The 27446-nt window shown below is 36.0% G+C and overlaps 1 protein-coding gene across 2 annotated transcripts in view; it reads right to left on the bottom strand.

Moving 5' to 3' along the window:
• Positions 1 to 26802, bottom strand: part of ATF2 (activating transcription factor 2) — a 123382-nt gene extending 96580 nt beyond the window's left edge. The window contains exons 1-2 of one of the 2 annotated variants that reach the window (XR_012474261.1): positions 26692 to 26801; positions 11708 to 11781 (exon numbers count right to left, since the gene is read on the bottom strand). Coding sequence is in view for 1 of the 2 variants with exons in the window: in XM_074215670.1 (XP_074071771.1) it covers positions 11708 to 11739 (32 nt within the window). In the remaining variant the exon portion in view is untranslated. Of the gene's footprint in view, positions 1 to 11707; positions 11782 to 26691 lie in introns of both variants that reach the window. The other variant, XM_074215670.1, reaches the window with a different exon arrangement.
• Between the last annotated feature and the right edge of the window lie 644 nt (positions 26803 to 27446).

Raw genomic sequence — 27446 nt, 5'->3', positions numbered from 1 at the left:
AATTCATATGGAGGAATAAAGTCAAGAATTTCCAGGAGCTTAATGAAAAAAGGTGCAAAAAAGAGGTGGCTTAGCCCTACCTGATCTAAAATTATATTATAAAGCATCAGTCATCAAAAACTGTTTGGTACTGGCTAAGAAACAGAGTGGTGGACCAGTGGAATAGACTACGTGTAAAAGCAGATGATTACAGTAATCTGCTGTTTGATAAACCCAAAGAGTCCAGCTATTGGGATTAAAAACTCCCTCTTTGATAAAAACTGCTGGGATAATTGGAAGTTAGTATGGAAGAAACTTAGATTAGACCAACACCTAACACCCTTTACCAAGATGAGATCCAAATGGTTACAGGACTTAGACATAAAAAACAATACTATAAGCAAATTGGAAGATCAAGGACTAGTTTACCTGTCAGATCTATGGAAAGGGGAGCAGTTTATGACTAAGGAAGAGTTGGAGAACATCACCAAAAACCAACTAGATGATTTTGATTGCATTAAATTAAAAAAGCTTTTGCACACATGAGACAACTGTAACCAATATCAAAAGAAATGTAGTAAACTGGGAAACAATCTTTAACATGTTAATGATTCTGACAAAGGACTCATTTCTAAAATATACAGAGAACTGAGTCATATTTTTAAAACAAAAAGCCATTCCCCAATTGACAAATGGTCAAAGGATATGCAAAGGGAATTTACAGATGAGGAGATCAAAACAATCCATAGCCATATGAAAAATTGCTCTAAATCACTAATTATTAGAGAAATGCAAATTAAAGCTTCTCTGAGGTACCACCTCACACCTCTCAGATTAGCCAATAGGACCAGAAAGGATAAAGATCATTGTTGGAAGGGTTGTGGGAAATCTGGGACACTATTAGACTGTTGGTGGAGCCCTGAACTCATCCAACCTTTCTGGAGAGCTATTTGGAACTTCACCCAAAGGGAAACAAAAATGTGCATATCATTTGATCCAGCAACACCACTACTGGGTCTATACCCTTAAGAGATGATGAAAAAGGGTAAAAACATCACTTGTACAAAAATATGCATAGCAGCCCTGTTTGTGGTGGCAAAGAATTGGAAATCAAGTAAATGTCCTTCAATTGGGGAATGGCTTAGCAAACTGTGGTCTATGTATGTCATGGAACACTACTGTTCAATTAGAAACTAGGAGGGAAGGGATTTCAGGGAGGCCTGGAAGGGTTTGCATGAACTGATGCTGAGTGAGATGAGCAGAACCAGAAAAACACTGTACACCCTAACAGCAACATGGGGGTAATGTTCAACCCTGAAGGACTCACTCATTCCAACAGTGCAACAATTGGGAACAATTTTAGGCTGTCTACAAAAGGAGAGTGCCATCTGTATCCAGATAAAGAGCTGTGGAGTTTGAACAAAGTTCAAGGACTATTCCCTTTAATTTAGAAAAAAACCCAGATATTTATTGTCTGATCTTGTTACCTCTTAGACTTCTTGTCTCTTCCTTAAGGATATGATTTCTCTCTCATTACACTCAATTTGGATCAAGGTACAACATGGAAACAAATAAGGACTGACAGACTGCTTTCCATGGGGGGCAGGGGGAGGGAAGTAAGATTGGGGGGAAAATTGTAAAACTCAAATAATATCTTTAATAAAAAAAAATAAAAAATAAAATGAGGCATTGGAACTCACTGACCCCTAACTACTAAAATCTGTCATTCTATTTATAATTATAACCAAAATTAATATACCATATATTATCTTTTTATGAAGTCAAGTTATATTTCAATTTTCCTAAACAAAGCATTACTTTACATGTGTAAATGGAACAAAAATAGTACATATCTTAATTGTTCTCAAAATTTCAAGAAATTTTATAAAGCTAGTGGTTTTTGAGCATTCTCTAGGAGATTTTATTTAGTCCATTCCCATTAAATGGAATATTATCTTATTTCATCTCTTGTCTACATAACAGTGGAAATGTCTACTTCTGGTACTAATCTTCCCTTACAGAGTAACAGTATTTCAGAACTCCAGATTAAATGGAACCTTTTTTGGAAGAGGTAAGATATAACTTAAGGAAACAAAGATACAAGCTGAGACACAAAACAAAAACAAATTCCTATGGGGGGGGGCGCATGTGGTGAAGTTTCAGGTTTTACCTCTTCTGTAATTCTAAAACTATGGTACAAAGATATGAAAACAGACTCCTTACTTAGGACAATAGTATTGACAACTAAATTCCTATCATTTTTTTTTTAGGTTTTAGCAAGGCAAATGGGGTTAAGTGGCTTGCCCAAGGCCACACAGCTAGGTAATTATTAAGTGACTGAGACCAGATTTGAACCCAGGTACTCCTGACTCTAGAGCCAGTGCTTTATGCACTGCGCCACCTAGCCGCCCCAATTCCTATCATTATACAAGATGTCACGGAGTTTTAGTTTTAATGGCTTAAGAGTTTAAAACCTGCACTAAAAACTGTCATGTATACTATGTAACAATATTTAAGATTTCAGAAACATTATGCTCTAGAGTCTACAAAGGCACACTACTGTCAAAATTGCATTATTCAATGTCAATAGAATGAGTATTACCAAATTATCAATAAATCAGTGTTACAGCGTCATCATGGTAGTTGTAACTACACATGATTAACAAATGCAATTCTGCACAAATTATGAAAACAAGAGGTTTGGACACTACATGAAATAATTAAAGGGAACATGTAAATGACCTCCAGAGTTATCTCCAAATGTAAAGCAAAGGGTGAATAATCCAGCCTAAAAAATAATTTTGCTCTTAGTTCTCGTGTCAATGAACATAACAAATAAAAACCAGGCCTTGACTAGGATAAAAGATCAATCCAGAGCAATTCAACAAAATAAGAGAATTTTGCTGGAGGAGAAAGGAATCCAGGAATTTAGAGAATGCCAGTGAAGAGAAGGAATTAAGCCTAGAAAAGTGAAGAAAGTAGAGGCAAGGAAGATATAAACAAAAAAGAAAAAACAATAATCTAAGAAATTCAATTATACAACAACCCATTCTCTATAACAATCCCTTCTAAAGACAATGGGTACAAATCTCACCTATAAAGAGGAATGTTGGAAGAGATGATCATTAAGTTCTCTTTAATTATTAAAGCAATGATCCTTTGATCTTGTATAATTCAAACCGTAACTTTGTAGTTTTAGATTTTTAACATATTTGTCTACGAGCGAAATTTCCCCTGGTAGCCATTAGACAAATTCTTCAAAAGTCTATATAAACTTCAAGGAACAACAGAAAGGTGTGGGGAATGTTAGATCCTACTACTGACCTTGCTTCACATGAGATTTACACAATGGCTGGGTCCTTAAAGCCAGAAAGTACTGAGTCAACAGAGTGGACTTCACTTTCTATGTACAATCTTTGCTCTTTCTTCTAGAGACTAGCCTTGTCCAATTCACAAAGGCTTCAGTCAAATTTTGACCTATCTCAGAAGCTATACCCATCTATTTCTCCTCTCACCAGTTCTATTCTCAACCATGAAATAGTTAAAGTTCTTCAACCTCTTTTTCTGACTTGAACATTGTTCTCATATCCCAATCCCACTAAATTTCATCTTACTGATTTCTACCCATCTTTCTCATTTGTACAGACCTTTTTTTGAACCTTGATTACAAAGAATCATATAACTTAGGTTAACCATCATTCCACGTTGGAAACTATTCTTCATTTCTTAGTGGGCAAGGACATATGCAAAATGTTTTCAACTATTTTCTTATTAATTGCAACTGTTGGGTGTGAAAGCAGCATTTCCCAGGAACTCCTACCCCCCCCAAACTCCAGAAGCCAAAATTATGACTCTAGCCAAAATTTAGAGGGGCAGAACCCACAGAAAGACTGAGTGATACATTTTTCCAGTCCATGATAGCTTAGAAGTTGCGCAGAAAAGGTGTGTTTCACCAGGACCGGGGGCTGGAATAAAAGCCATGGCACAGCCCAGCCCAGCCCTGAGATCACAGGCAACAGCTTGAAGGGGCCAGGAGAGAATTGTGTTGCACCTGGGTGAGTGTGGAACGAGGAGCATCAGCCCACAGAATCTGCAGTAAGAAGCTGGAGAAAGCAGCCTGCACCCCCAGAGACAGTAAGGAAGTCTGCAGAAATTTCTTTTCTCTCCCTCAAGGTAGGACGCTGCTGTTTGCCTACACTCAAGATACTGCAGTTTGGGCTTCCATACTAAGATAGAAGGATCCCTCCCTATAGCCCTAGGGCAGAGGGAAGTACAGAGCATCTACATATCAAAGCACAGGCAAGAGAGCATAAGACCTTGGAGGAATAAAGGTCTCAGTGGGGTGCCCCCCCCCAAAAAAACCCCAAAGCCTTGGAAGTGCTGTAAAATTAGTCTTGAACCAAGGAAATGAATAAACAACAGAAATAGAAGAATTTGACCATAGAAAATTACTTTAGTCCCATGGAAGATCAAAACACATACTCAGATGATGACAAAAATCGAAGTTTCTGTATCGAAAACCTCCAAGAGAAATAGAAAATGAGCTCAGACTATGGATAAGCTCAAAAAAGACTTTGAAAGGGGTGGCTAGGTGGCGTAGTGGATAAAGCAACGGCCCTGGAGTCAGGAGTACCTGGGTTCAAATCCTAGCTGTGTGGCCTTGGGCAAGCCACTTAACCCCGTTTGCCTTGCAAAAACCTAAAAAAAGAAAAAAAAAGACTCTGAAAAGCAATTAAGGGAGATGGAGGAAAAATGGGCAGGAGAAATGAAAGCAATGCAGAAAAATCATGAAAACCAAATCAACAGCTTAGTGAAAGAGATACAAAAAAATACTGAAGAAAATAATATGTTAAAAACCAGTTTAGGTCTAATGGAAAAAAGCAAAACAAAAGGCAAATGAGAAGAATATCTTAAAAAGCAGAATTGGCCAGTTGGAAAAGGAGGCAAAAAAAGCTCTCTGAAGAAAATAACTCCTTCAAATGTAAAATGGAACTAAAGGAAGCTGATGACTTTGCAAGAAAGCAGGAAGAAATAAAATTCTTCCAAAAAAGCCAAAAATTAGAAGAAAATGTGAATTATCTCATTGGAAAAACAACCCACCTTGAAAACAGATCCAGAAGAAATAATTTAAAACTTAGTGGGCTATCTGAAAGCCATGACCAGGAGAAGAGCTTAGACTTCATTTTCCAAAAAATAATACAGCAAAATTGCCCTGAGATACAAGCTGAGAGTAAAATAGAAATTGAGAGAATTCATTGGTCACCTCCTGAAAGAGATCCCAAAAGAAAAACTTCCAGGAATATTATAGCCAAATCCCCAAACTCCCAAATCAAAAAGAAAATTCTAAAAGCTGCCAGAAACAGACAATTCAACTACCAAGGCTCCATAGTCAGGATTACACAGGATCTGGCAGCATCTACATTAAGGGCCCATAGAGCTTGGAACATGATATTCCAGAAGGCAAAATATCTTGGTTTACAACCAAGAATCAACTACCCAGCAAAACTGAACATCCTTCTTTCAGGGGGAAAAGATGGACTTTCCATAAAACAGGGAACTTTCAAACTTTCCTATCAAGATGACCAGAGCCGAACAAAATGTTTGATCTCCAAATACAAGACTCTGGTGAACCATAGAGGGAGTGGAAGAGAGGGAGGAACTTGATGATGCTGAACTGTTTGTATTCCTGCACAGGAAGAAGATATTGATAACTCATATGAACTTTTTCATTTATAAGAGCTGTTAGAAGGAGCACATATAGACAGGACATAAGAAGGAGCAGAATATAATGGTATAATATAGTAAAAAGATGGAGTCAATGGGTGATAAAGGAAAGTACTGGGAGGAAGGGAAAGGAGATGAAGAAGAAGCAGCTAAGAAATTTCACATAGGAGTCAAGAGAAAGCTTTTTCAATGGAGTGGAAAGGGGGAAGGTAAAGGGAAGTGAGTGAGCCTTCATTCTCATCAGAAATGGCTCAGAGAGGAAATAACATACACACTTAATAGGGTGAGGAAATGTATCTTACCCTAGAGAAAAATTAGAAGAAAGGGATGGGGTAAGGGGGGGAATGGGGGGAGGGAATAGGTAATAGAAGAGAGGGAAGATGGAGGGAGAGGATACTCAGATGCAACACACTTTTGGACAGGGCCAGGATGAAAGGAGAGAGAGAGAGAGAGAGAGAGAGAGAGAGAGAGAGAGAGAGAGAGAGAACAGAATAAATGAGAGTAGGGAGGATTAGAGTGGAAGTACAGCTAGTAACAGAAACTGTGGGAAAAAATACTGACGCAACTTCTCTGGTGGACTTATGATAAAGAAAGCAACTCACCCCAGAGACAGAGCCATTGGAATCTGAACACAGACTGAAGTACATTTTTTCTCTCTCTCTATTCTTGTGGTTTCTCATCTTCTTGGGGGGGATGGGGGGTGGTTTATGTTTACTCTTATAACACATTCAATTTTGATCAATGTATAGCATGGAAATAATGTAAAGACTATGGGGGGGGGGTTGTAAAATTCAAAACCTTACAAAAAAATACTAGTATTGCATATAATTGGAAAACAAATAAAATGTTAAAAAAAAATAATTGCAACTGTTGCATTAGCTCATTCAAGACTTTTTTCTTCTAATCTCTTAACTGTGCTTTGTAACTACTATTTATCAACTAGTTTACTTACCTATATAAATAGCTAGAGAGGGCTAAACTTCTGGTTGGATCAATTTACTTAACCAAACTCAGGGTGCTTTGTTTTAGTTCTAATTCTACTGAGATGACAACTGAACTCATGGGTGGTAAAGAGATCACCAAGACAGAGAAAGAAAAAGGCCCAAGATAGAATGGTAAGGGGGAAACTAATAGAGTATAAGCTATTAGGTTGTTTTTTTTTTAAAAAAAAGGTCTTTTATTTCCCCCAAGTTATCTGACATTAGTATAAGAATGGGGATGAAAAAATATTTTCTTTCCTGCTAACTAACAATCTTATTATCTGTTTAAGGTACCACTATATTAGTAGGCAACATAAAGTATGATATTTAAATTCTGTGGCTAAACTCTGTGGGAAATTATCTAAATAAATTTTAAGATACAAGGTATTATTCTTTAAAATGCTTTAGGAAACATCACTTAGGCCCTTTGTAGCAGCTCTAAAATTCTAAAACTTGATAACACCATCATTTCCCCTTATTAAGTTATTAAGATGATCAAATATAGTTCACATTTCATATCTACATGTTCTATCCCTTGGCTTTGCATAGAGAAAACATTCAGTAAATTTCCCTTTTATGTCCACTTTGAAAAAGACTATCTAATATATGTTAATACTTACATTCTTCAAATATATAGGTAGTTGTAATTTTGCCACTTAAATGTTTCACTTAACTAAACTGTCTTCAATTTCTGAATCACTAACACAACTACAATAAGGAAAGGTGTGCAAAAAGTAAAAAAGTTATCTACATGCTATCACAAATTACAATTTGTAGTGATATTGTTTTATATAACACTTTAATCAATCAACAAATATTAAGGAGCTACAATGTTTCAGGTACTATGCTGACCTGACTCCAAGAAAGTCCCTTCCCTTGAGGTGCTTACAGTTTACAATGAGATATTTCTTTTTAAAGCACAAAAGGAGGGGGTAAAGGGGTATGCATGCATGATAAAGAGAAAACTGGCCTGGGTAACACAACCCTTGAATAGAGCAGGCTCTGGAAGGAGCTCTCCAACTCCCTCTGATACAATTGGAGGGAGGGGGCCCAGGTGGAATGGGGTACTGATGGCATGTGAGTTTCAGAGTTGAACTGATCTTGTTTAAAAATTATATATCCTTGGATTTCTCTCTCATAACATTCAATTTGAATCACTGTATACCATGGAAACAATGTAAGGACTGGCAAATTGCCTTCTGTGGGGGGGGGGGGGGGGGGAAGCAAGATTAGGAGAAAAATTGTAAAAAAAATCTTTAAATAAAAAAATTATATATCCTGATTTTTTTGGCGAAATTTGAGTATTTCATTCCATTCCTTGAAATATTTCAATATTTCATGAAAGAAACTGCAATCATCAAATCTATGTTTTAAAAAAGATACAAATCTTTCTATAAAACATAGTTTTATCTCCCATTTCTACTGGAAATCCTCAAATGACCGGGAAATCACTAGCTAATTAGGCAGCCCATTCAATTGTTTGGACACCTCTAATTATTAGGAAGTTTTTTCTTACAATAAACTAAAATCCACCTCCCTGGTTTCTTCAGCTCTTTGATCTTCTCTCATTAAAAATCAATTGAATAAATCTAATATCTCTTCCACATGACATTCTTTCAAGTATTTGAAAAGCCTCCTACTCCTACATCTTTTCTTCTTCATTCTAATATGGCTAATTGTTTGGATCTTGTCATTCATTGAGTACAAATCCATACATCATTGAGCCCATAGTGCTCCATTTTGTCCATTAAGGATCATGAGATTTTGTAGATCTGTTAAATTTCTTGCTGAGATCAAATGTCTGCATTATTTGTTTTCCAAGGATATGAAAGGCACGTTGTTTTCTCAGACTTTTCACTCTAAGATACAACCGCCAATTTTTAAATTTGCTCAGTTCCTAATTGAAACCAACCTCCACTGACGATGAAAATAAGAGAGGTAGGTGCTGGTAGAACGGAAGGTAAAAGTGGATCCTTCAAAAATATATAACTTGTCAGTAAAAAGGTGAGAAGGGACATTAACTACCAAAAATAATTGAGATTTTTGTGCCATCTCATCACCAGGGCTCAAGCAAAGCCGAAGCAGGAGTCTGACCTAACTGGGAAAAGGGAATAAGAAGAAAGAAAGGCACTAAGTTCTTGAACTTAGCTACACACAATTCACACAGAAAGAACTGCAGAGAAAGCATGGTTTATGATAAAAAATAAACTGTCAGGGCTAACTTGGTGAAAAACAAATTCTCTTACACTGTTGGAAGATCCTGCTCTGACCTATTTATCAGTAGAGAAAAAAACCATTTGAGTACTTAATACAGGGCAATAGCATTTAATTTGGAAAAATAACAACAAACCCATAAATTACTTTCATGTCCTTAGTGTCTGAGGAAGTTAAAATTCACTCTTCTTTCAAATTTCCACTCTATGGCTCAACCAATTTAGCTGGGAACTGAATATAAACTACCATACTGACCCATTAATACCAGTCTCTTATTTACCTCTTCCCATTCCATTAGGCTGTCCATCTAGGCCATCTTAACCATTTTCCTTCTCCCACCCCCACTTTCCATTTTTTTCCCCTCTAGGTGCATCATCAAAAAAAACAATACCATGACTTATGTAAAGGCATGTAATTTATGTCAACTTATCATTTCTATGAGTCCCCAGACCAAAACTGTCTTCTTGCCAAGTAGCCAGAGTCAGTCCTTTTTCCTCAGCAAATTTACATTCTAATGAGGAAAATAACACATAAAAATTTCCCGAAAGAAGGGAGTCATTTTCTTTCCCCAGTACTTTAGCACAAGGCTTGGAACATTAATAACCACTTAATTTTTTTTTATTTATTCATCTGCTTCTTAGTTTGATACTGCCTACAATCACAATACCAATACAATTCTCTTCTTACTCTTTAGTTTTAAAACACTTGATATGATTAAGAAACATCTGAAGTACTATGTTCAGTTCTGGACATTACAGTTTAATGACACTGATAAAGTGGAAAGTATCCAAAGAAGCTAAACAGAACCAAAAAGATGTGACTAATGAAGATCATTACTTCCAAGATATAAAGGACTAATATACTTTTTTAAAAGCACAGGAATCAGTTAATAAATTTCATTTGAGAGCTAAAACTTTATAATAAAGTAAGATTACAAGATGAGGTAGACACGATTTGGGTTAGATTAAAAATGAAGTTTATGAATATGTTGCCAAATACTAGAAGAAATTATCAGATTATAGAATTTCCTGATATGGAGATCTTTCAAAATAAATGACTTTTTAATACCTGGGTTATGGCTCTGACCAAAGTAAATGATTACTCAAGGCTCTTCCATTCCCATAATCAAAAAATTCTAGTGGAGTCAGATGTTTTTTACAGGAGAAAAGTAATCTATGTTTGCAAAGTATAACAATATGTTGTAATTTAAATGTATGCTTCACAGAAGTATGTACTTGGCCATTATTTTCAATTCCTTATTTTAAAATGATTTATTAATTGAAAGGTTTAAAAAGATGAAACAGAAATATCAAAAATAAAAATAAAAGTTCTCTGCTTTGACTTTACTTTTAAAAATCCCCTAAATGGTTTTGTTTGTTAAGTACTTTTCACATAGTAACTGTCCATCAAATATTGATCAGATTGAATTTTTAGTTTTCTATATCCCTTCTATCACCTCACAGCATTTTAAGGATCTACCTGGTCCAATCTCATTTTACAAATATGGTCACTAAGGCTTAAAAAAAGAAGCATCTTATTCAAAATCAAAAACAAGATCAGCAGCAGAACTAAAACTTATGTCTCTACCTTTTCTTGAATATAAATTATTAGTACTACTAGTCCATATCCCTGAATATGTAAATAAATTCAAGGTCTAAATGGGAAACTATATTGTAATCTCCTATAGCAAATACAGTCAAGGTACAGAAAAGGTAAAGCAAAAAATTACTTGTGTCAGGAAGGAGAGAGAGTAGTTTCCTAAATGGAATCTTAGGCATAGCTCAGCAGATAGAATACTGGGCCTGGAGTTAGGAAGCTCTTCTTAAGATTTCAAATCTGGGCCTCAGTCACCTACTGTGTGACCCTGGGCAAGTCACTTAACCCTGTTTGCTTCCAGTGTTCATCTGTAAAATGAGCTGGAAAAGGAAATGGCAAACCACTCCAGACGCTGCCAAAAAAACCCCAAATAGGTTCGTGAAGAATCAAGCAAGACTGAAAAAAGACTGAATCAACAAAACTGAAGCCTAAATCCCTATATTCCTTTTAATTTTATGTAAATTATCTGATATTTCCTGCCTTAATTATGTTATTAAAGCCCCATTCAGCACTACTTACTCACATCATCAAGATTGTTTTACTGGACCTTTTCAAGTCTCTAAAATTCTTTCATAATACTTTAAAATAAACAAAAATCCCAAGAAAACATTTAGCAGTTTTTCCAAAGCACTTTATATTGATTCTTCATTCCTACTGACAAGAGGAAATGGGAAGTCCAAATATTTATTTCTAGATATCCTGGATAAGTATGTGGCAACTAAGATAGTAAAATCAAAATAAACATTGTGCTACTTAAAATAAAGATTTGGGAAAATAAGTAAAGGTATATGGGACAGAAATCTTAAGGATACACTAACAGAACTTTAAAATATCTTTTCTTCATGAGGAATTGTTTTACAAAAAAAGATGAAAATGTATGTCCAAAAACAATCTTTCCACTGTAGCATACTTTAATCTACTTAGATTTTAAAGAATATAGCAATCTTATTAGATATTAAATAAGAGAAATTAGTTAACCCAAACTAAAAGTTAGCAATAGTGATTTTTCTTTTAAAATGATGAGAACCGAATGAATTTGTGATGGTCACTTTAAACACAAATGTTGACAAAATTCCAGATTATATCATATGTCCTTCCTAACACTAATTAAAAACAAATATGATAATAGAAAAAGAATAAAAAATGTTCCCCACACATCAGAACCATCTTCAATATTTTAAATAAAAATTTACTTAACAATACTAAATATATACCTGGCAGAATTCTCGTGTAACTTGAATTTCATAAGGCAAACAACTTATCGCATCCACTTTTCATGGCAAGGATACTGAAAAACAAAATGGTTTTGTAATGTTAAAAATATAGACTGAAACACTAGAGGAGAAGTAAACAATATCTACCACAACCATGAAATAAGGTTGAACTATATTATTTCTACCAAAGATATTAAAAAACAAATCATCTACCCTGCCAATAATAATGTTATTTATGATAAGATTGAAGGTGTTCATAGACTTCTGGTTCTCAAGACAGAAACACATCACTTATGAATGTCTAGAATAAAAACAAAGTTTTTGTAAAATGAAAGTAAATTGATTCCAGTTCTAAATTTCCAATCCTCAAATCTTGTGAAATATCTAAAAGATTTAACTGTTCTTTCTCATCTGAGAATCTGAGCTTTTTAGTTTTTCTCTACCCCTTTTCTACTCTGCCAGGAATTTGCTTTACAAATGAGAAAAAAGAGACCCAGAGAGACTAAGATTTCAAGATCACAAAGAAAGTGACAAAATCAGGATCTGAACTCAGATACCCAGACTCCAGTGATGGAGTCAACATTCTTTCCATTGTACTGTGATGTTTCTCTTCACTTTTATTTGCTTATATTTTAAGAAATTAGCAACTGTATTAACAAATTAAAACAAGTAACTCTACCTGATGGATTGCTCAAAAAAGGCTCCATGGAAACAATGTAAAGACTAACAGACTGCCTTTTGTGGAGAGTGAGGGGGAAGGAAGTAAGATTAGGGGGAAAATTGTAAAATTCAAAATAAATTATTTTTAAAAAAAGGCTCTCTGGGCTGGATATATATTAGAAGACTTCTGAATCTATAACAAGTGAAATATCAGGGAGATTTTTGACCAGATAATCATTCCCAAGTGCTCTATGCCAAATGCTGAAGCTAACATTTTTTCTTCTTGCCAAAACAGGAAACCAGGGTCAAAAACCTGGTTCTCCATTGGACATCTTCCAAAAACCTTGCCAACCCTTGATTTAACCTAACATTTTATTATGTATTTGTAAAAAAAGCTACAAATGATCATGGCTTTATGATTATGAGCAATTTATATTTAATAACAAATTCCTTCAGGAAAAGAAATTTTTCTTATTCTATAGTGAAGGCAGTAACACTTAAAAGAAAAAACACTGGCTTTGGAAGCAAAACAAAGCAAAACTGGATTCAAATGCTAATTCTGCTAATTAGCTGTATAACCCTAAAGACGATATTCAACTTCTGAGTGTCTGTTTCATCATTTCTGGGGTTTTTTGGGGGTTTTTTGCAAGGTAAATGGGGTTAAGTGGCTTGCCCAAGGCCACACAGCTAGGTAATTATTAAGTGTCTGAGACCGGATTTGAACTCAGTTACTCCTGACTCCAGGGCCGGTTCTTTATTCACTGCACCACCTAGCCTCCCCGTTTCATCATTTCTCAAAGAGATAATACTCATACAACTTAACAGGGTTGTGAGGAACTTGTCCAGAACTCAGGTTAAACGAATTAAACTCAAGGAAACTACCATGAGATGACAAAACAAAATCTGATATCATGAAGGTAATATAACCCTTGTAATCAAGGCATTATTATTTTATACCAGTCAGCTGAATGACAATAACAAAATTGTCATCTGGTTATTATTTATCAGAATTACATATAAGTGGAAAATCATTTAATTCAACCATCTCATTAAACTCAGGGAATTTAAAACCACTGTCACACAGCAATTTGGGTCACGTCCTCTGACTCCAAATCTGATTAGGTTTCAATTAAGTACAAGAGACTGTGAAAATAATAAAACAGCAAAAGAGGAAAGAATAAAATATTCATAAAGATAAAATAAGGAAAAATAATTTTTACTAGGAAAATGGAATTTATAAAATATTTTTAAGTATAGTACTCTATATAACAGGAGTAGCTAGTGGTGAAGTGGATAGAATGCTGGGCTTGGAGTCAGGAAAACTTCAAGTTTAAATCCTGCCTTGGCCACTTAATCTCTCAGTCTCAGTTTTCTCATCTGTAACATCAGAATAACAACCTCTTCAAGAGTTGGTGTGAGACAACAAATCCTTTCATTTGATCCTCACAACAACCTTCGGAAATAGATGCTATTATCCCTATTTTATAACTGAGGAAACTGAGTCTGAGGCTGGATTTAAATTCAGATCTTCATGATCAGCGCTAGCACTCCATCCACTGTACCCTAGCTGCCAATGCAAGCATGGATGAGTTGTGACTACATCCTTATATCAAGGAGATCACAGATACAATGAAATTATTACAGGCTGAGATGAAAATAAAAGGCACTGCATAATACACAAACCTATTCCTTTCTGGCATGAAGATTCTCTTATTCTATGAAATTCCATTATTCACTAGAATAGACTATTGTGGTGAGTTATTTGGCAACAGTAAAAAAAAAATAACATAAAAACATCCTCAAATCTAAATCACAAGCCTAAACTTTCCTTTTATTCAGCAATTGTAATCTATTAATAGAGAAAGAATTCTTAATCTTTTAATGTATCATGGACTCCCCCCTTTGGCAGACTGATTAAATTGAGGGACTCCTCAAAATGTTTTTTAGATACATAAAATAGAATTTATATCTGCAAAGGAAAATGATTATATTAAAATAATTATCAAATTTTTAAAAATGCTCATAGAATGAGTCAAGGAAAAAAAATAAAAGAATATGAAGGGAACTTATGGAAAAAAATCCAAGGTAAAGTGAGGCTAGTTGTACTAGATCTTCAACTTTATTAAAAAGAGGTAGTAGGTACTGGTTAAGAACTAGAGGTGGATCAGTGGAATAGATTAGGCATAAAAGAAACAGTAGAAAAAACTATACTAATCTATTGTTTGATAAACCTAGAGACTCCTGCTTCTGAGATAAAATTTCGCTATTTGACAAAAACTCTGGGAAAACTGGAAGACAGTATCGCAGAAACTAGACACAGACCCTATAACACACTCTATATAACAGAATGGAGTCAAAATGAGTACATTAGACATAAATCAAATGGGAGAACAAGGAGTGGTTTATCTGTCAGGTCTATGAAGAGGGAGAAATGTGTGGCCAAACAAGAGACAGAGAACATTATAAATCTTAAAAAAATGGATAATTTTGATTACATTAAATCAAAAAGGTTTGCACAAATAAAACCAATATAGTCAAGATTGGAAGGAATGCAGAAAGATGGGAAACGATTTTCACAGGAGTATTTCCAATAAAGGTCTCATTTCTAAAATATATGGAGAACTGAATCAAATTTATAAGAATACAAGTCATTCCCTGACTTATAAGTCAAATCTACAGGCAGTTTTCAGATAAAGAAATTAAAATCATCTATATTCATATAAAAAAATGCTCTAAATCATTAATGATTAGAGAAATATAAATTAAAATAGTTCTGAGGTACCATCTCATACCTATCAGATAGACTAAAATGACACAAAAAGAAAAATAATCAGTGTTGGAGGGGATGTAAGAAAATGGGAACACTGATGTTGTTTTGATGGAGTTGTGAACTGATTCAACTATTCAGGAGAGCAATTTAGAATTAAGCCCAGAAGTGGTTAGGTGGCGCAGTGGATAAAGCACCGGCCTTGGAGTCAGGAGTACCTGGGTTCAAATCCAGTCTCAGACCCTTAATAATTACCTAGCTGTGTGGCCTTGGGCAAGCCACTCAACCCCATTGCCTTGCAAAAGCTTAAAAAAAAAAGAATTAAGCCCAAAGGCAATAAAATTTTTAAATTAAATTAAAATATTACAATATGCCCTTTGATCCAGCAATGCCATTAGTAGGTTTGAATCCCAAAGGAATCATTTTTTTAAAAAAGGGAAAAGATCAACATATATGAAAATATTTATAGTTGCTCATTTTATAACAGCAAAGAATCAGAAACTGAGAGGACTCACCAATCGAGGAATAGCTGACAAATTATATGGTACATGAATATGATGGAGTACTATACAGTCTTATAAGAAATCCTAAGTGGGCAGGCTTTAGAAAAACCTAGAAAGACTTTCATGAACTGATGCTGAGTGAAGTGAGCAGAACCAGGAGAATATTATACATTAACAGCAACACTGTAAGATGACCAAATATGATGTGCTCCTCTCTGCAATTCAATGATCAAGGACAATTTTAAAAGACTTGAAAATACCATCCACTTATAGAGAAAAACATCCAGTTTGAATGCAATCCAAGGCATACAATTTTCGCTTTCTAAAACTTGTTTCATGTGGGTTTTTCTTTCTCATTTCTTCCCTTTAGTTCTGATTCCTCTTTCACAATAAGACTAATATGGAAATAGATTAAACATGATTGTACGTGTATAATCTACGTCAGATTAGTTGCTGACAGGGAGGAACAAGGGAAGAAAAGTGTGGAATTCAAAATCTTACAAAAAGATGAATGCTGAAAACTCTTTGAATATAATAGAAAAAATAAAATGACAATTAAAAAATGTTATGGACTACCAGAACCCCTGGTCTATGGATTAATTTAAATTAGTGAAATAAAGAAACAAACCACTTCAATCTCTTTTCAATATTTGGAGGTGAAAACTGACATTTTATCTAATTTGTGAAAAATAACTCTCAGAGGGCTAAAAAGTTTTCCTTTTGAAAAGGAACTAAATTAACATTTACTACTAATAATATTTAATATATTTAACATAAATTTAAGTATTCTTTAAAAGATAGCACAAAGAATCTTTACATCATAAATAAATCAGTAGGTTCATTCAAAATTGGCAACATTGGGGCAGCTAGGTGGTTTAGTGAATAGAGAGCACAGGTCCTGAAGTCAGGAGGACCTGGGTTCAAATCCAGTCTCAGACACATAATAATTACCTAGCCGTGTGGCCTTGGGCAAGCTACTTAACTCCACTGTCTTGTTAAAAAATAAAGAGAGAGAGAGAGAGAGAGAGTGAGAGAGAACTAGGAAACAGTTTTTTCAAACTGGAATTTCCTGGGTTGCCTTTGACTTCATATAGGAATCTCTCACAGTCCATAAAGGGTCAAGTTTTATCTTGTAGTGGTGCCTTGGTACAAGATTTATAGTTGGTAGTGGTGTTTTGCAAAGCTCTTAATATTGACCTATATTTGCTTCTATTCATGGGATATGCCATTTTGCTAGGTGCATTTTTGAAGTCCTTAACAATCCACCTGTGGAAGACTAAAGAAAGTTCTCCTGGTGTTTAGGGTTGGACAAATAAAAGGATAAAACAAGGGCAACATTTTTATGAAGATCCCAAAAAAATCATAGAAAAGAGTAAATGTGGAGATGAGCATGATAGTATAATGCAAAATTAGTTGTAGAATTGGAATAGTTACAAGTTAAAAGAAAAAGTAATCAACAAAACTTAGAAATTAAATTGCCTACAGAGGAAACACTGGACTCAGATTTAAAAATACAAATTTCCTTTTACTGGATCTACTTTTTTAAATTTAGATTGACATGACATTTGAAATGAGGAATCAAGAATTAAATATTTGGTTTTGTTCAAAAGTTTTTTTGCTTTCGATTTTATTAATTTCTCCTTTAATTATTTAGAATTTCTAATTTGGTAATTAATTGGGGGTTTTTAATTTATTCTTTCTCTAATTTTTTTAGTTGTATATTTAGTTCATTAATTTCCTCTTTCTCTAATTTATTCATGTAATCATTTTAATATATATCCCCCGACAGCTGCTTTGAATGAATCCTATAGGCTTTGGTATGTTGTTTCATTATTGTCATAATCTAGGATAAAATATTCAATTCTTTCTATAATTTGTTGTTTGATCCACTCATTCTTTATAAATGAGGTTATTCAGTTTTCAATTAGTTCTGGTCTTTATCTCCCTGGTCCAATATTGTACATGATTTTTTTTGCATTTTGATCTGAGAAAGATGCATTTGCTATTTCTGCCTTTCTGCAATTATTAGGCTTTTATGCCCTAGTACATGGTCAATTTTTGTGTTAAGTGCCATGTACTTCAGAAAAAAAGGTATATATTCCTTTCTATCCCCATTCAATTTCCTCCATAAGTCTATCATATCTAGGTTTTCTAACCAATCTAATTACCTCCTTAACTTCTTTGCTTATTGTATGATTCAATTTATTTAAATCTGAGAGCAGGAGGTTGAGGTCTCCCACTAGCAGAGTTTTACTGTCTGTCTTCCTGTAGTTCTTTGAGCTTCTCCTTTAAGAATTTGGATGCTATCCCATTGGGTGCACACATATTCAGTATTGAAATCACTTTATTGTCTATGGTACCTTTTAGGAAGATATAGTTTCTTTCCTTATCTCTTTTAAGGTTATCTATTTTTGCCTTCTGCTTTGTCTGAGATAAGGAGTGCCACCCTTACTTTTTTCACTTCAGCTTAACCTTTTACCTTTACTCTACATATCTCTCTCTGCTTCAAAAGAGTTTCTTGTAAGCAGCATCTTGTAGGATTCTGGTTTTTAATCCACTCTATCTGCTTCCATTTTAAGGGAGAGTTCATCCCATTCACATTCAAATGTGTAATTACTGACTCTTTATTGTCCTCCATGCTATCTTCCCGGTTTATATTTTCCCCCTTTTATCCATATTCCCCAGTATTTTGTTTCTGAATACTGCCACCTTCAGTGTTTGTCCTCCTATATCCACCCCCTCCCCTTTCTTTCCCCTTCCCTTCCATTAGTTCCCTTTTTTCTCCCCCTCCCTGTCTCCATCCCCTCCTCCCCTTTGCCCCTTCTAATACTTGAAAAGTAAGATGTATTTTAAGTTAACTGAGTCTGTGTGTGTAAGTCAACTTTAAACCAAGTCTAATGAGAGGAAGATTCAGGTGTTTCTCATCTCCTCCCTTCTTCCCCTCTATTACAATGGGTCTTTTCTACCTCTTAATATAATGAAATTTACTCCATTCAGTCCCCTCCATCCTCCCATCTCCTTCCAGTCCCCCCCTTTTTAAGGAGGAAGTGTTTTTAAAATCATTCTGAGTTACAGAAAATCCTGAGCATCCACCACTTCTGGCTAAGTATATTCTCTCTAATAGAGTTACAATTCTTGAGAGTTATTAAGAGTCTTTCTCCCAAGTAGGGATATAGTCAGTTTCATCCCATTGGGTAGCAGTCTCATGGGTGTCATGAGTGTCTATCACTTCTGGCTAAGTATATTCTCTCTGACAGAGTTACAATTCTAAAGAGTTATAAGAATCTTTTTCCTATGCTGGGATACATCAATTATGTGCACCCACAAATATATGTGTGTGTATGTATATGTATATATATGTATGTACACACACACACACATAAATATGTGTGTACACACACACAAACACATACACTTACACATTTCCATTCTATATATTAAGGAACATTTGTGCTGCTTTCTACAAAAATTATATTCCCATAATTATGATCCTGTCAAAAGAGTGTACACTCTTCAATACTTTAAAGAGTTATAATTTCATCTGATTAGGCATTTCTTTCATTGATGTGGAAACTGACAGTTCTCAAGAAATACTGTGTACAGGGGTGGCTAGGTGGCACAATGGCACAGAGCACTGGCCCTGGAGTCAGGAGTCCCTGAGTTCAAATCTAGCCTCAGACACTTAATAATTACCTAGCTGTGTGACCTTGGGTAAGTCACTCAACCCCATTGCCTTGCAAAAAAAAGAAGAAATATTGTGTACAAAAATAATTCATCAATCTGCAGTCAACCCAAGTAAAGAGTTAAGTTGGGTCTTTGGACCATTTAGCTAAGCTGGTCATAGGCAGACAAACCCCTACTTAAAACCCTTTCCAGCTTGTTAAAACCTGTCAGAGTTTATGTGTTACTACCAAAATACTCAAAAGATACTAAGGGTTACCATCATGGTAATGATAACACTCATAACTTAGCTAAATCTTAAAAGATTTAGCTTAATCTTAAACAAACCATGACAATGATTTCAGGAATAAATTACATGAAAATATAGATGACTTTGAAGATATTTATCTACAAAAATTAAGATGCTCCAACATTAGCATCAAAGAAACCAAAGTTGGGGGCAGCTAAGGTGGAGCAGTGCATAGAACAGGAGAACCTGAGTTCAAATCCAGCCTCAGACACTTAGTAGCTATATGACCTTGGCCCCATAGCCTTGCAAAGTCAAAAAGGAAAAGATATATTAAGTTTTTTAAAAGTTCATATGAATTACTTTTAAACTTGATTAACAAGATACTACATTTCCCAAATGCATTTTTACAGACTTCCCCATACTTCAATTCTCCTCCTCCTCATCTCTACTTTCTAACTTCTCAGATTTCTTTCAAGTCCCATCTAAAACCCTAACTTCTTTAAGAGGATTCTCCCAATTCCACTTTAACACTCAGAAGGACTTGGAATATCAACTGACACAATAATTTCATTACTGATTTACTTTGAAATAAAAATTTTAAACCTATATATTTTGTCTTAAGGACAAAAAAAAATGCATTGGTCCTTAAAAAAAAAATCTAAATTCCATTACCTTCCTTCCAATTATTATGTCCAATTTACCTTGTCTACAGTTTGTTTGAAGCTATTGCTTTCATGTAGTCTCTGCTTCATAGTGAACGCCTTGAAAACAGGGACTGTCTTTAAATCCCCAGTACTTAGCCAACTGCCTGGCACACAGTAGGTGCTTAATAGATGTTTGCTGCCTAAAATACTAAAAATATTTGGAGGCACATTTCTAATTATTTGAGGTCCACATCATGAAGACAATTACAAGGCAGAAGAGTGACACTTCTGAAAGCTGAAAAGGACCTTGGAGACCCTAAGACATAAAAGCTGTATTAGATATCATAATGTTTAGGCAATATAATAGGGTTATAAGACAAAAATAAATACATTAAATAGAACAATACATATTAAGGCAATAATAATATATAATATACTATACATTTAGATTTCCTCATTTTATTAAAAAAAAAGTAGATACAAGACTGAACCTATGTGAATCTTTTTATCATGTAAGTATTTCCAAAGGAGGACAACATATTAAGCAGATGTTAAAATGAAATGATCTTAATAGTTGTCAGAATGAATTTTCTCTTTAAGATAATTTTAATACACTACATATGAGCATAAAAAAAATTGTTTTGGGTTTTTCCCAACTATTTCCTCATCCGTGAAAATGAATCAACTGCCAAGAAATGTGTGATATACTTTCAGAATTTTTGTTTAAAAAAGTACCAGTCTTCAAGAAACAGATAATCTGCTGGAGATGTAAACAAATGAATGTACTAAACAGAACATGTTATAGTTAACAGAGAATATTTAACAAATATTCCTTAATTTCAGTATTTATCACAGGATTCTGAGCTTAATAATTGTGTAATGTGTATTACAAAGATAATGTTTAAGAAATTCCTATAGATGCCATTTATTTAGAAAGTCTATTAGGTACAAGAAAATACTGGTTTGATTTTAATCATTAGAAAATTTAGGTGTGAATTTAGGCCATTTGCAAGCTATTTTAAAATTTGTTTCTAGCTTTAAATAGTAATAAAGAAAAAAGACTTCTGAAAAAAACTGCATTGGGGCTATGAAGAGATGAAATAAATGGAAGAAATTAAATGTATTATGAAAATAAATAAAACTCATTCTTTGAAAAAAAGGTTAAAAAATTCTGTCAGGGAAATTTAAATCAAACAGAAAGAGGGATATCCGTAATGTTACACAAACATGCTTCTAAAAAAGTATTTAATAATAGGGTTTTAAAATCTGTAAGAATGACTTTTTCTAAGTCTGAACTTGTGATTTTATCACTACAGGGAACTCAGTATAAAAACTTTCTTTAGGGGCAGCTAGGTGGCGCAGTGGATAGAGCACCGGCCCTGGAGTCAGGAATACCTGAGTTCAAATCCGATCTCAGACACTTAATAATTACCTAGCTGTGCAAGCCACTTAACTCCATTGCCTTGCAAAAACTTAAAAAAACAAACAACTTTCTTTAATGATTCAAACATTCAATAGTCAGAAACACAAAGTCTTCAAAAGTAAGAATTCTTAACTTGGGAACACGTTTTATGTGCTTAGATCATTGCTTTCCTCTGTAATCCTATTTCTTCAATTATGCATTTAAAAACTTTCTGAGAGGTTAATTGCTTCACCATATTGCCAAGGGTTCCATTTAACACGGAAGAATTTAAAGTCTTGTAGAGGCTACCACCCAAAGGTCCAAAGAGGTTAAGCAGTTTCCCTAGGTCATATAACTTAACAAGTCTTAGAGGCAAGAAGTTTAAGTGCAAGACCAGGCCTCAATCTGCTTCATTTTAGTACAGTGTCTTTTATACAAATTCTGTACAACAAAATATCAAAACACTCATCCAGCTTTCAAATACTGAAAACTATTTGTTTACTAATGGAATTTGTAATTACTTTAACAAAATGTTGTTTAAAATAAAAAATAAACTAAGGAAAAGTCAAGATTGGTTCCATATTGGAAAAATTTCAACTTTTTAAAATTTAATGAAAGAAGGTACTGCCCCAAACCAAACACAACATATAAAAAAGAGTGAAGCCAAGAATTAATAGACTAGAAGGAGGAAAAGGTCTTCAAAAAGAATAGTCAGATTTAATCAGTTTTTTGAAATATCATCTTATAGCACAATAGTTCAGTATTCAAATAATTCCAGAGTTAGAAGATCTATTTCAATTAGTATCAACTAGGAAAAAATGGTCAGAACTAGTTAGAACAGGAATTTTCTCTACAATATACCTAAAAAGTGGTCACTTAGCTTCTTTCTCAAGGTTTCCAGTGAGGAGCCTAGTAGCTTATTCTACTTTTGGACAGCTATAAGACTTTAGCATGTTTTCCTATACATAGCATATCTACTATTCCTGATGCTAGAGACAAAAAGAACAAATCTAAACTCAAACATCAGTCTTTCAAATTCTAAAGGTTATCTATCATTTAGTATTTCTCCTCTTATAGAGTATATATTCTTTGAGCTCAGAGACTGTTTCATTTTTCTTTCTATCCTCATCATTCAACAAAAAGATCCTGACATAGAAGTTTAAAGTTTGATGGATGACCAGACAAACCATTTTACTCCTTCAGTCCTCTTATGTATGTATGAGCCAAGAAACTTTGCACACTATTCTAGTTACCAAAGTTTATGGTGGCATAATCAGATCTTCATAAACAGAGTGAATTCTTTTTAAATGAAAGTACATAAAAATGTCAATTGTATACTAAAATCTAAAGTAATGAAAAACTGCAAAACGGTCTATATAACACTTGAGATAAATCACCAAAGTTGACAAAAAAATTTTTAGCCACTCTAACTCATTTGTAGGTTTTGCCATTTCCATAGCAAAGTGGTACCCATATGGATGAAAGCAATGACCCTGAAAGAACGGAAGTATGTTATTTTTCAAATGTAATTATTATTTTACAAAATATTCCCGACATCTAAATGTTTACATTATTTTTTGTTTATTCACTGCTTCCCAAAAAACCTTTGAGACAGCATGTCATAGTGCATACATTATTTCTGAGCATGGAACTTGAAAGATCTGAGTCCAAATACAGGCTCATTTTTATTAACTTTGACTTTTAGCAAGTCACTTAATCTCAGTTTCACCATCTAATAATACCATTAGAACCTATGTCACAGCATTGTTGACATACAAATGAGATATTCATGTAAACTCTAAAGTGCTCTATCAATGTCATTTATTCTTATTATTTACTATCTGAAATTAGGTTACATTCTTGAAATCCAAAACTGCTTGACAATTAATATCAAATATGAATTTTTGCTAATTTTCAAACTTATCAATTGACCATCAGTTAAAATGAACTATGTCAATTCCTGTAACTCTTATTTCCAATAAATTCTTTGGCATTATTCCCCTCTATACCCTATATTTTTACAAATCTGTACATTTACAATGTAAAATTTATAATTTGCAATTGTTTTTCTACCTCATACCAAAGTGTATCAAACTATTTAAAATATTATTTATGAAAGATTTTATTGCTTATGTCTGAGACATTAATACAACCTTTAAAGTAATTATAATCTTTCTCCAAAATAATTAAATGAATATAAGAAATTATAAGATCTGTAGCAGTATGAGGACTGAAAAGTATTAATACCACTACTTCAAAAGGTTTTTCTTCTTCAGTGACTTTGAAAAAAAGAAAACAGTCTTCTGTATTTGATATTTACCCTATTTTAATCATTGTTTAGATGGCAGGCAGTGAGCCATATGAGGTAACCGCAAAAGCCTCAACTTGGGGAAAATAGAGAGAGATATTTCATCTGAAAGAGACTTTGTAGCTAGTTGCAAATTCGGTTTGAGAGAACAGAGCATTATGGGTGACTAAAAAGGTGATATACTAATTCGTGCTAACAAAGGCATTAATGATGTACTGTGCATGATGCAGACCATATCTGGAGTACTGTGTTTAAATTTGGGTGCTACATTTTAGAAAGGATGATTGTTGATAAGTTCAAAAATATCCAGAAGAGCAACTAGGATTGAGAAGGGTTTTTCAAGATCATGCCATACATATAAGAGTCAGGTAATGGATGTGAGAATAACTTGAAGAAGACCTAAGAGAGTACATGATTACTGCCTTCAATTTGAAGAGCTGTCACATGGAAAAAGGACTGACCTTATTCATTTCTGGCTTAAACAAAACTAGAAACTGTTGCTAGAAGTTAGAAAATTCATTTAGGCTTTATAGAAGAGAAAACTTCCTTAATGAGCTCACTCTGAAAGGGAAATGGATTGCCTGAGAAGTTGTACCAAGAGGCCATCAAAAAGAATAGATGATCACTGGGAGGTAGTGTAAGGAGGATTTTTATTCTGTTATGGGATATAGTAGACAGGTTCTGAAGACCGAACTCAGATTCTATGCCAGTCTAGAGAAGTTGTACCAAGAGGCCATCAGACAAAAAGAATAGATGATCACTTGGAGATAGTGTAGGGAGGATTTTTAATCTGTTATGGGATATAGTAGACAGGTTCTGAAGACTGAACTCAGATTCTATGCAACAGTCTAGGAAATATTTTGGGAATAGCATCACCGGTACTTCCCATTCCTTCAAAGCAGTGAATAAATAGGAACAGTAATATGTACATGTTTAGTCATATGGATACTCTTTAAAAAAAAAAGTTACTATATATCCTTCAATTGTTTAAACAATTCTTAAGTCTGCATTATAGGTCAGGCATTGTGACAGGTACTAGAAATAAAAAGGACAATAATATCTGAATAATTAAAGATTGTTTTTTTAAAAACTAGAATATTTAACAATATAAACTTAGGAAGTGCTTACACTTTACAATTCATCAGTATTTTAAAACTCTTAAATAATTCACTTTTAGTCTTCTAAGATGAAATAATCAACAAACATTAGGTATTTCAAGTACTAGGGATAAAAAGACAAAAACAAAACATTAAGTCCTCAAGGAGCTTATTTACATTCTATTGGTGGAAAAGAAGATATATGAATAGAGACAAAAATAATTGGGAAGGGGGAAGAAGTGAAGTATAGCAGATCAGCAAGAACTTCTGCGACTCAATCTTCAAATCAGAAGAAAAACATTTTACATACTTTTTTTTGTTTTTTGAGGTTTTTGCAAGGTAAATGGGGGTTAAGTGGCTTGCCCAAGGCCACACGACTAGGTAATTATTAAGTGTTTGAGGTCAAATTTGAACTCAGGGACTCCTGACTCCAGGGCTGGTGCTCTATCCACTGCGCAACCTAGCCGCCCCCCCCCCCCCATTTTACATACTTCTAGAGGATGCTCAAAGAATTATGTATTAGTGTCAAGAATGAGTTCTCTGGTTTAAAGTCACAAATATAAACTGATAATCTAGAATTGATCCAATGATTTGATTTTCATACTTAATCCCTGATTTTATAAATCTCTTGGCCTTCAAAATAAATGTTACTAACAAGAGCTCCTCTTTACAATTTTAAATAAAACATATGAGAGTGGGTAGGGTTTTTTTTAATTTATGGAAACTTGCCTACAAGTCTCTGTTAGTAATAATTGTTTAACAAATTATGTTCTAATATGAGAAACAAAATGTTCCAAGGTTAAAAATAGATAGCTTTGAAAAAATATTCCTTGGATTCAGACGTTTAAGTCTCTCCTCATTAGACTGAACCAATTCTGGGGCCTATGTTCCTTCGACCATAATAAAAGAAAGGCCTGGTTTCAGTCACTCCATTTTACTTACATAGTGGCCAAAATCGCCTAAAAAAGAGGTTTTATACCAGACATCAAAAGCAGACAAGTCGGCACACACAAAAGAGGCTCCCACCTCCGCCCTTTCCCTAGTCCCCTCCCAGGTCCGGAGAGAACACAGAAAACACTGGAGGAACACGGGCTCCTCACAGGTGCCCTGGGGCTGGAGGAAAAAGAAAGGGTGGGGGGACCCCAACACCACCCGGCTCGTTCCCTGACAAAGCGTCCGCCGCAGCCCGGGGGAGGTCACCGACGGCACACCTCCAACTCAGGCCGCATTCCCTCCCACAAGCAGCCCAGGCAAGGAGGGAAAGGCCGGCCGGGGGCACGCTCCTAGCGCCAGCGATGCCCGCAGCCCGGGGGGCGGCGGGGCGCTCATCGGCCCCCGCCCCGGGGGCACGCCCACCTCTCGGCGGAGGGCACCGCGCCCGGGGGGGGGTTCTCCCCAAGCCGGCAGGGCCCGGCGGGCACAAGGGCAGGCGCCGCTAGTTGGGGCTCGGGAGAGCGCGCGAGCCGGGAGGAGCCGGGGCCCGGCGCTCCACCTACCTAACGGCCCGGGGCTCGGGAGGCCGCGGCGGGGGCGGAACTCCCGGCGCAGCCCGAGGGGACGGGGACGCGGGCCGCGAAGCAGCGGATGGTGGGGGGTGGGGACTGTGGCGAGCGCCGTCGCCATGTTAGCGCCTGCTCCCCTCGGCGCCCCCCGCCTGCTCCCGGCCGACACCCCGATGGCCGCCATCACTCACCTGCCCCGCTGCCCTGGCTCGCGCGCCGCCCCCGAACGCGGGGGCCGTGACCACGAGCTCCGGCAGCCGCGGCTGTTTACAAACTACCCCCGGAGGAAAGGGCTGAGCTGCACTTTAAAGGCCACGGGCTCCCACAGGCTTCCGTCCGATCTCGCGAGATCTTCCCGACAACGCTTTCCTCCGCCCCTTCCTCGCCCTCCCCCTACATTGCCCCTCCCACGTCCCCTTTCCCTCCTCTTCCTGCCGCAGGACCAACTCCTAGTCAGGTGGTGCCGGCTGGCTAGACCAAGGGGGTGGGGCGTGGGGTTAAAGGAAGAGGAGGGGCGTAAAGGCGGGTCGGCTCTGGCGATTGGTCGAGAAGCACGGTGGGGCGGGAAGAAAGCAGGAAGAGGAAGGAAGTAGAAACTTCTCTCGGGTTAGACGCGGGTGCGGCGGCCTGTGATTGGCAGAAGCGTAAAGCGTGGGAGGTCGGTCGTGCGATCCGCCGAGATCCTCGGGATTGGAGGAGACTTAGATAGGAAAGGAAGCGTGGCGTTTCAACTCGGTCGCTTGAACTCTTATGGCCCAAAGCTGGGCGGGGCTTGGCGTGAGGAGGTGCTACCCTCTCCTCCGGTTACTCCTCCGGAGGCGGCTGGCCCTCGGCCTCGGCGCCGCCCGCCAAGCCTCGGGGCGCCAAGCCTCGGGGCGCCTGCGCGTTCCCTGCCTGCTACCTGAGGGGCTCCGCCCGCTCCTGCCACGTCAGACAAGAGGCGGAG

Source organism: Macrotis lagotis, chromosome 1 (assembly GCF_037893015.1).
Source record: "Macrotis lagotis isolate mMagLag1 chromosome 1, bilby.v1.9.chrom.fasta, whole genome shotgun sequence".
NCBI lineage: Eukaryota > Metazoa > Chordata > Mammalia > Peramelemorphia > Peramelidae > Macrotis > Macrotis lagotis.
Note: the sequence above shows the minus strand (reverse complement) of the source record. Positions and strands in the feature narration are given on the sequence as shown.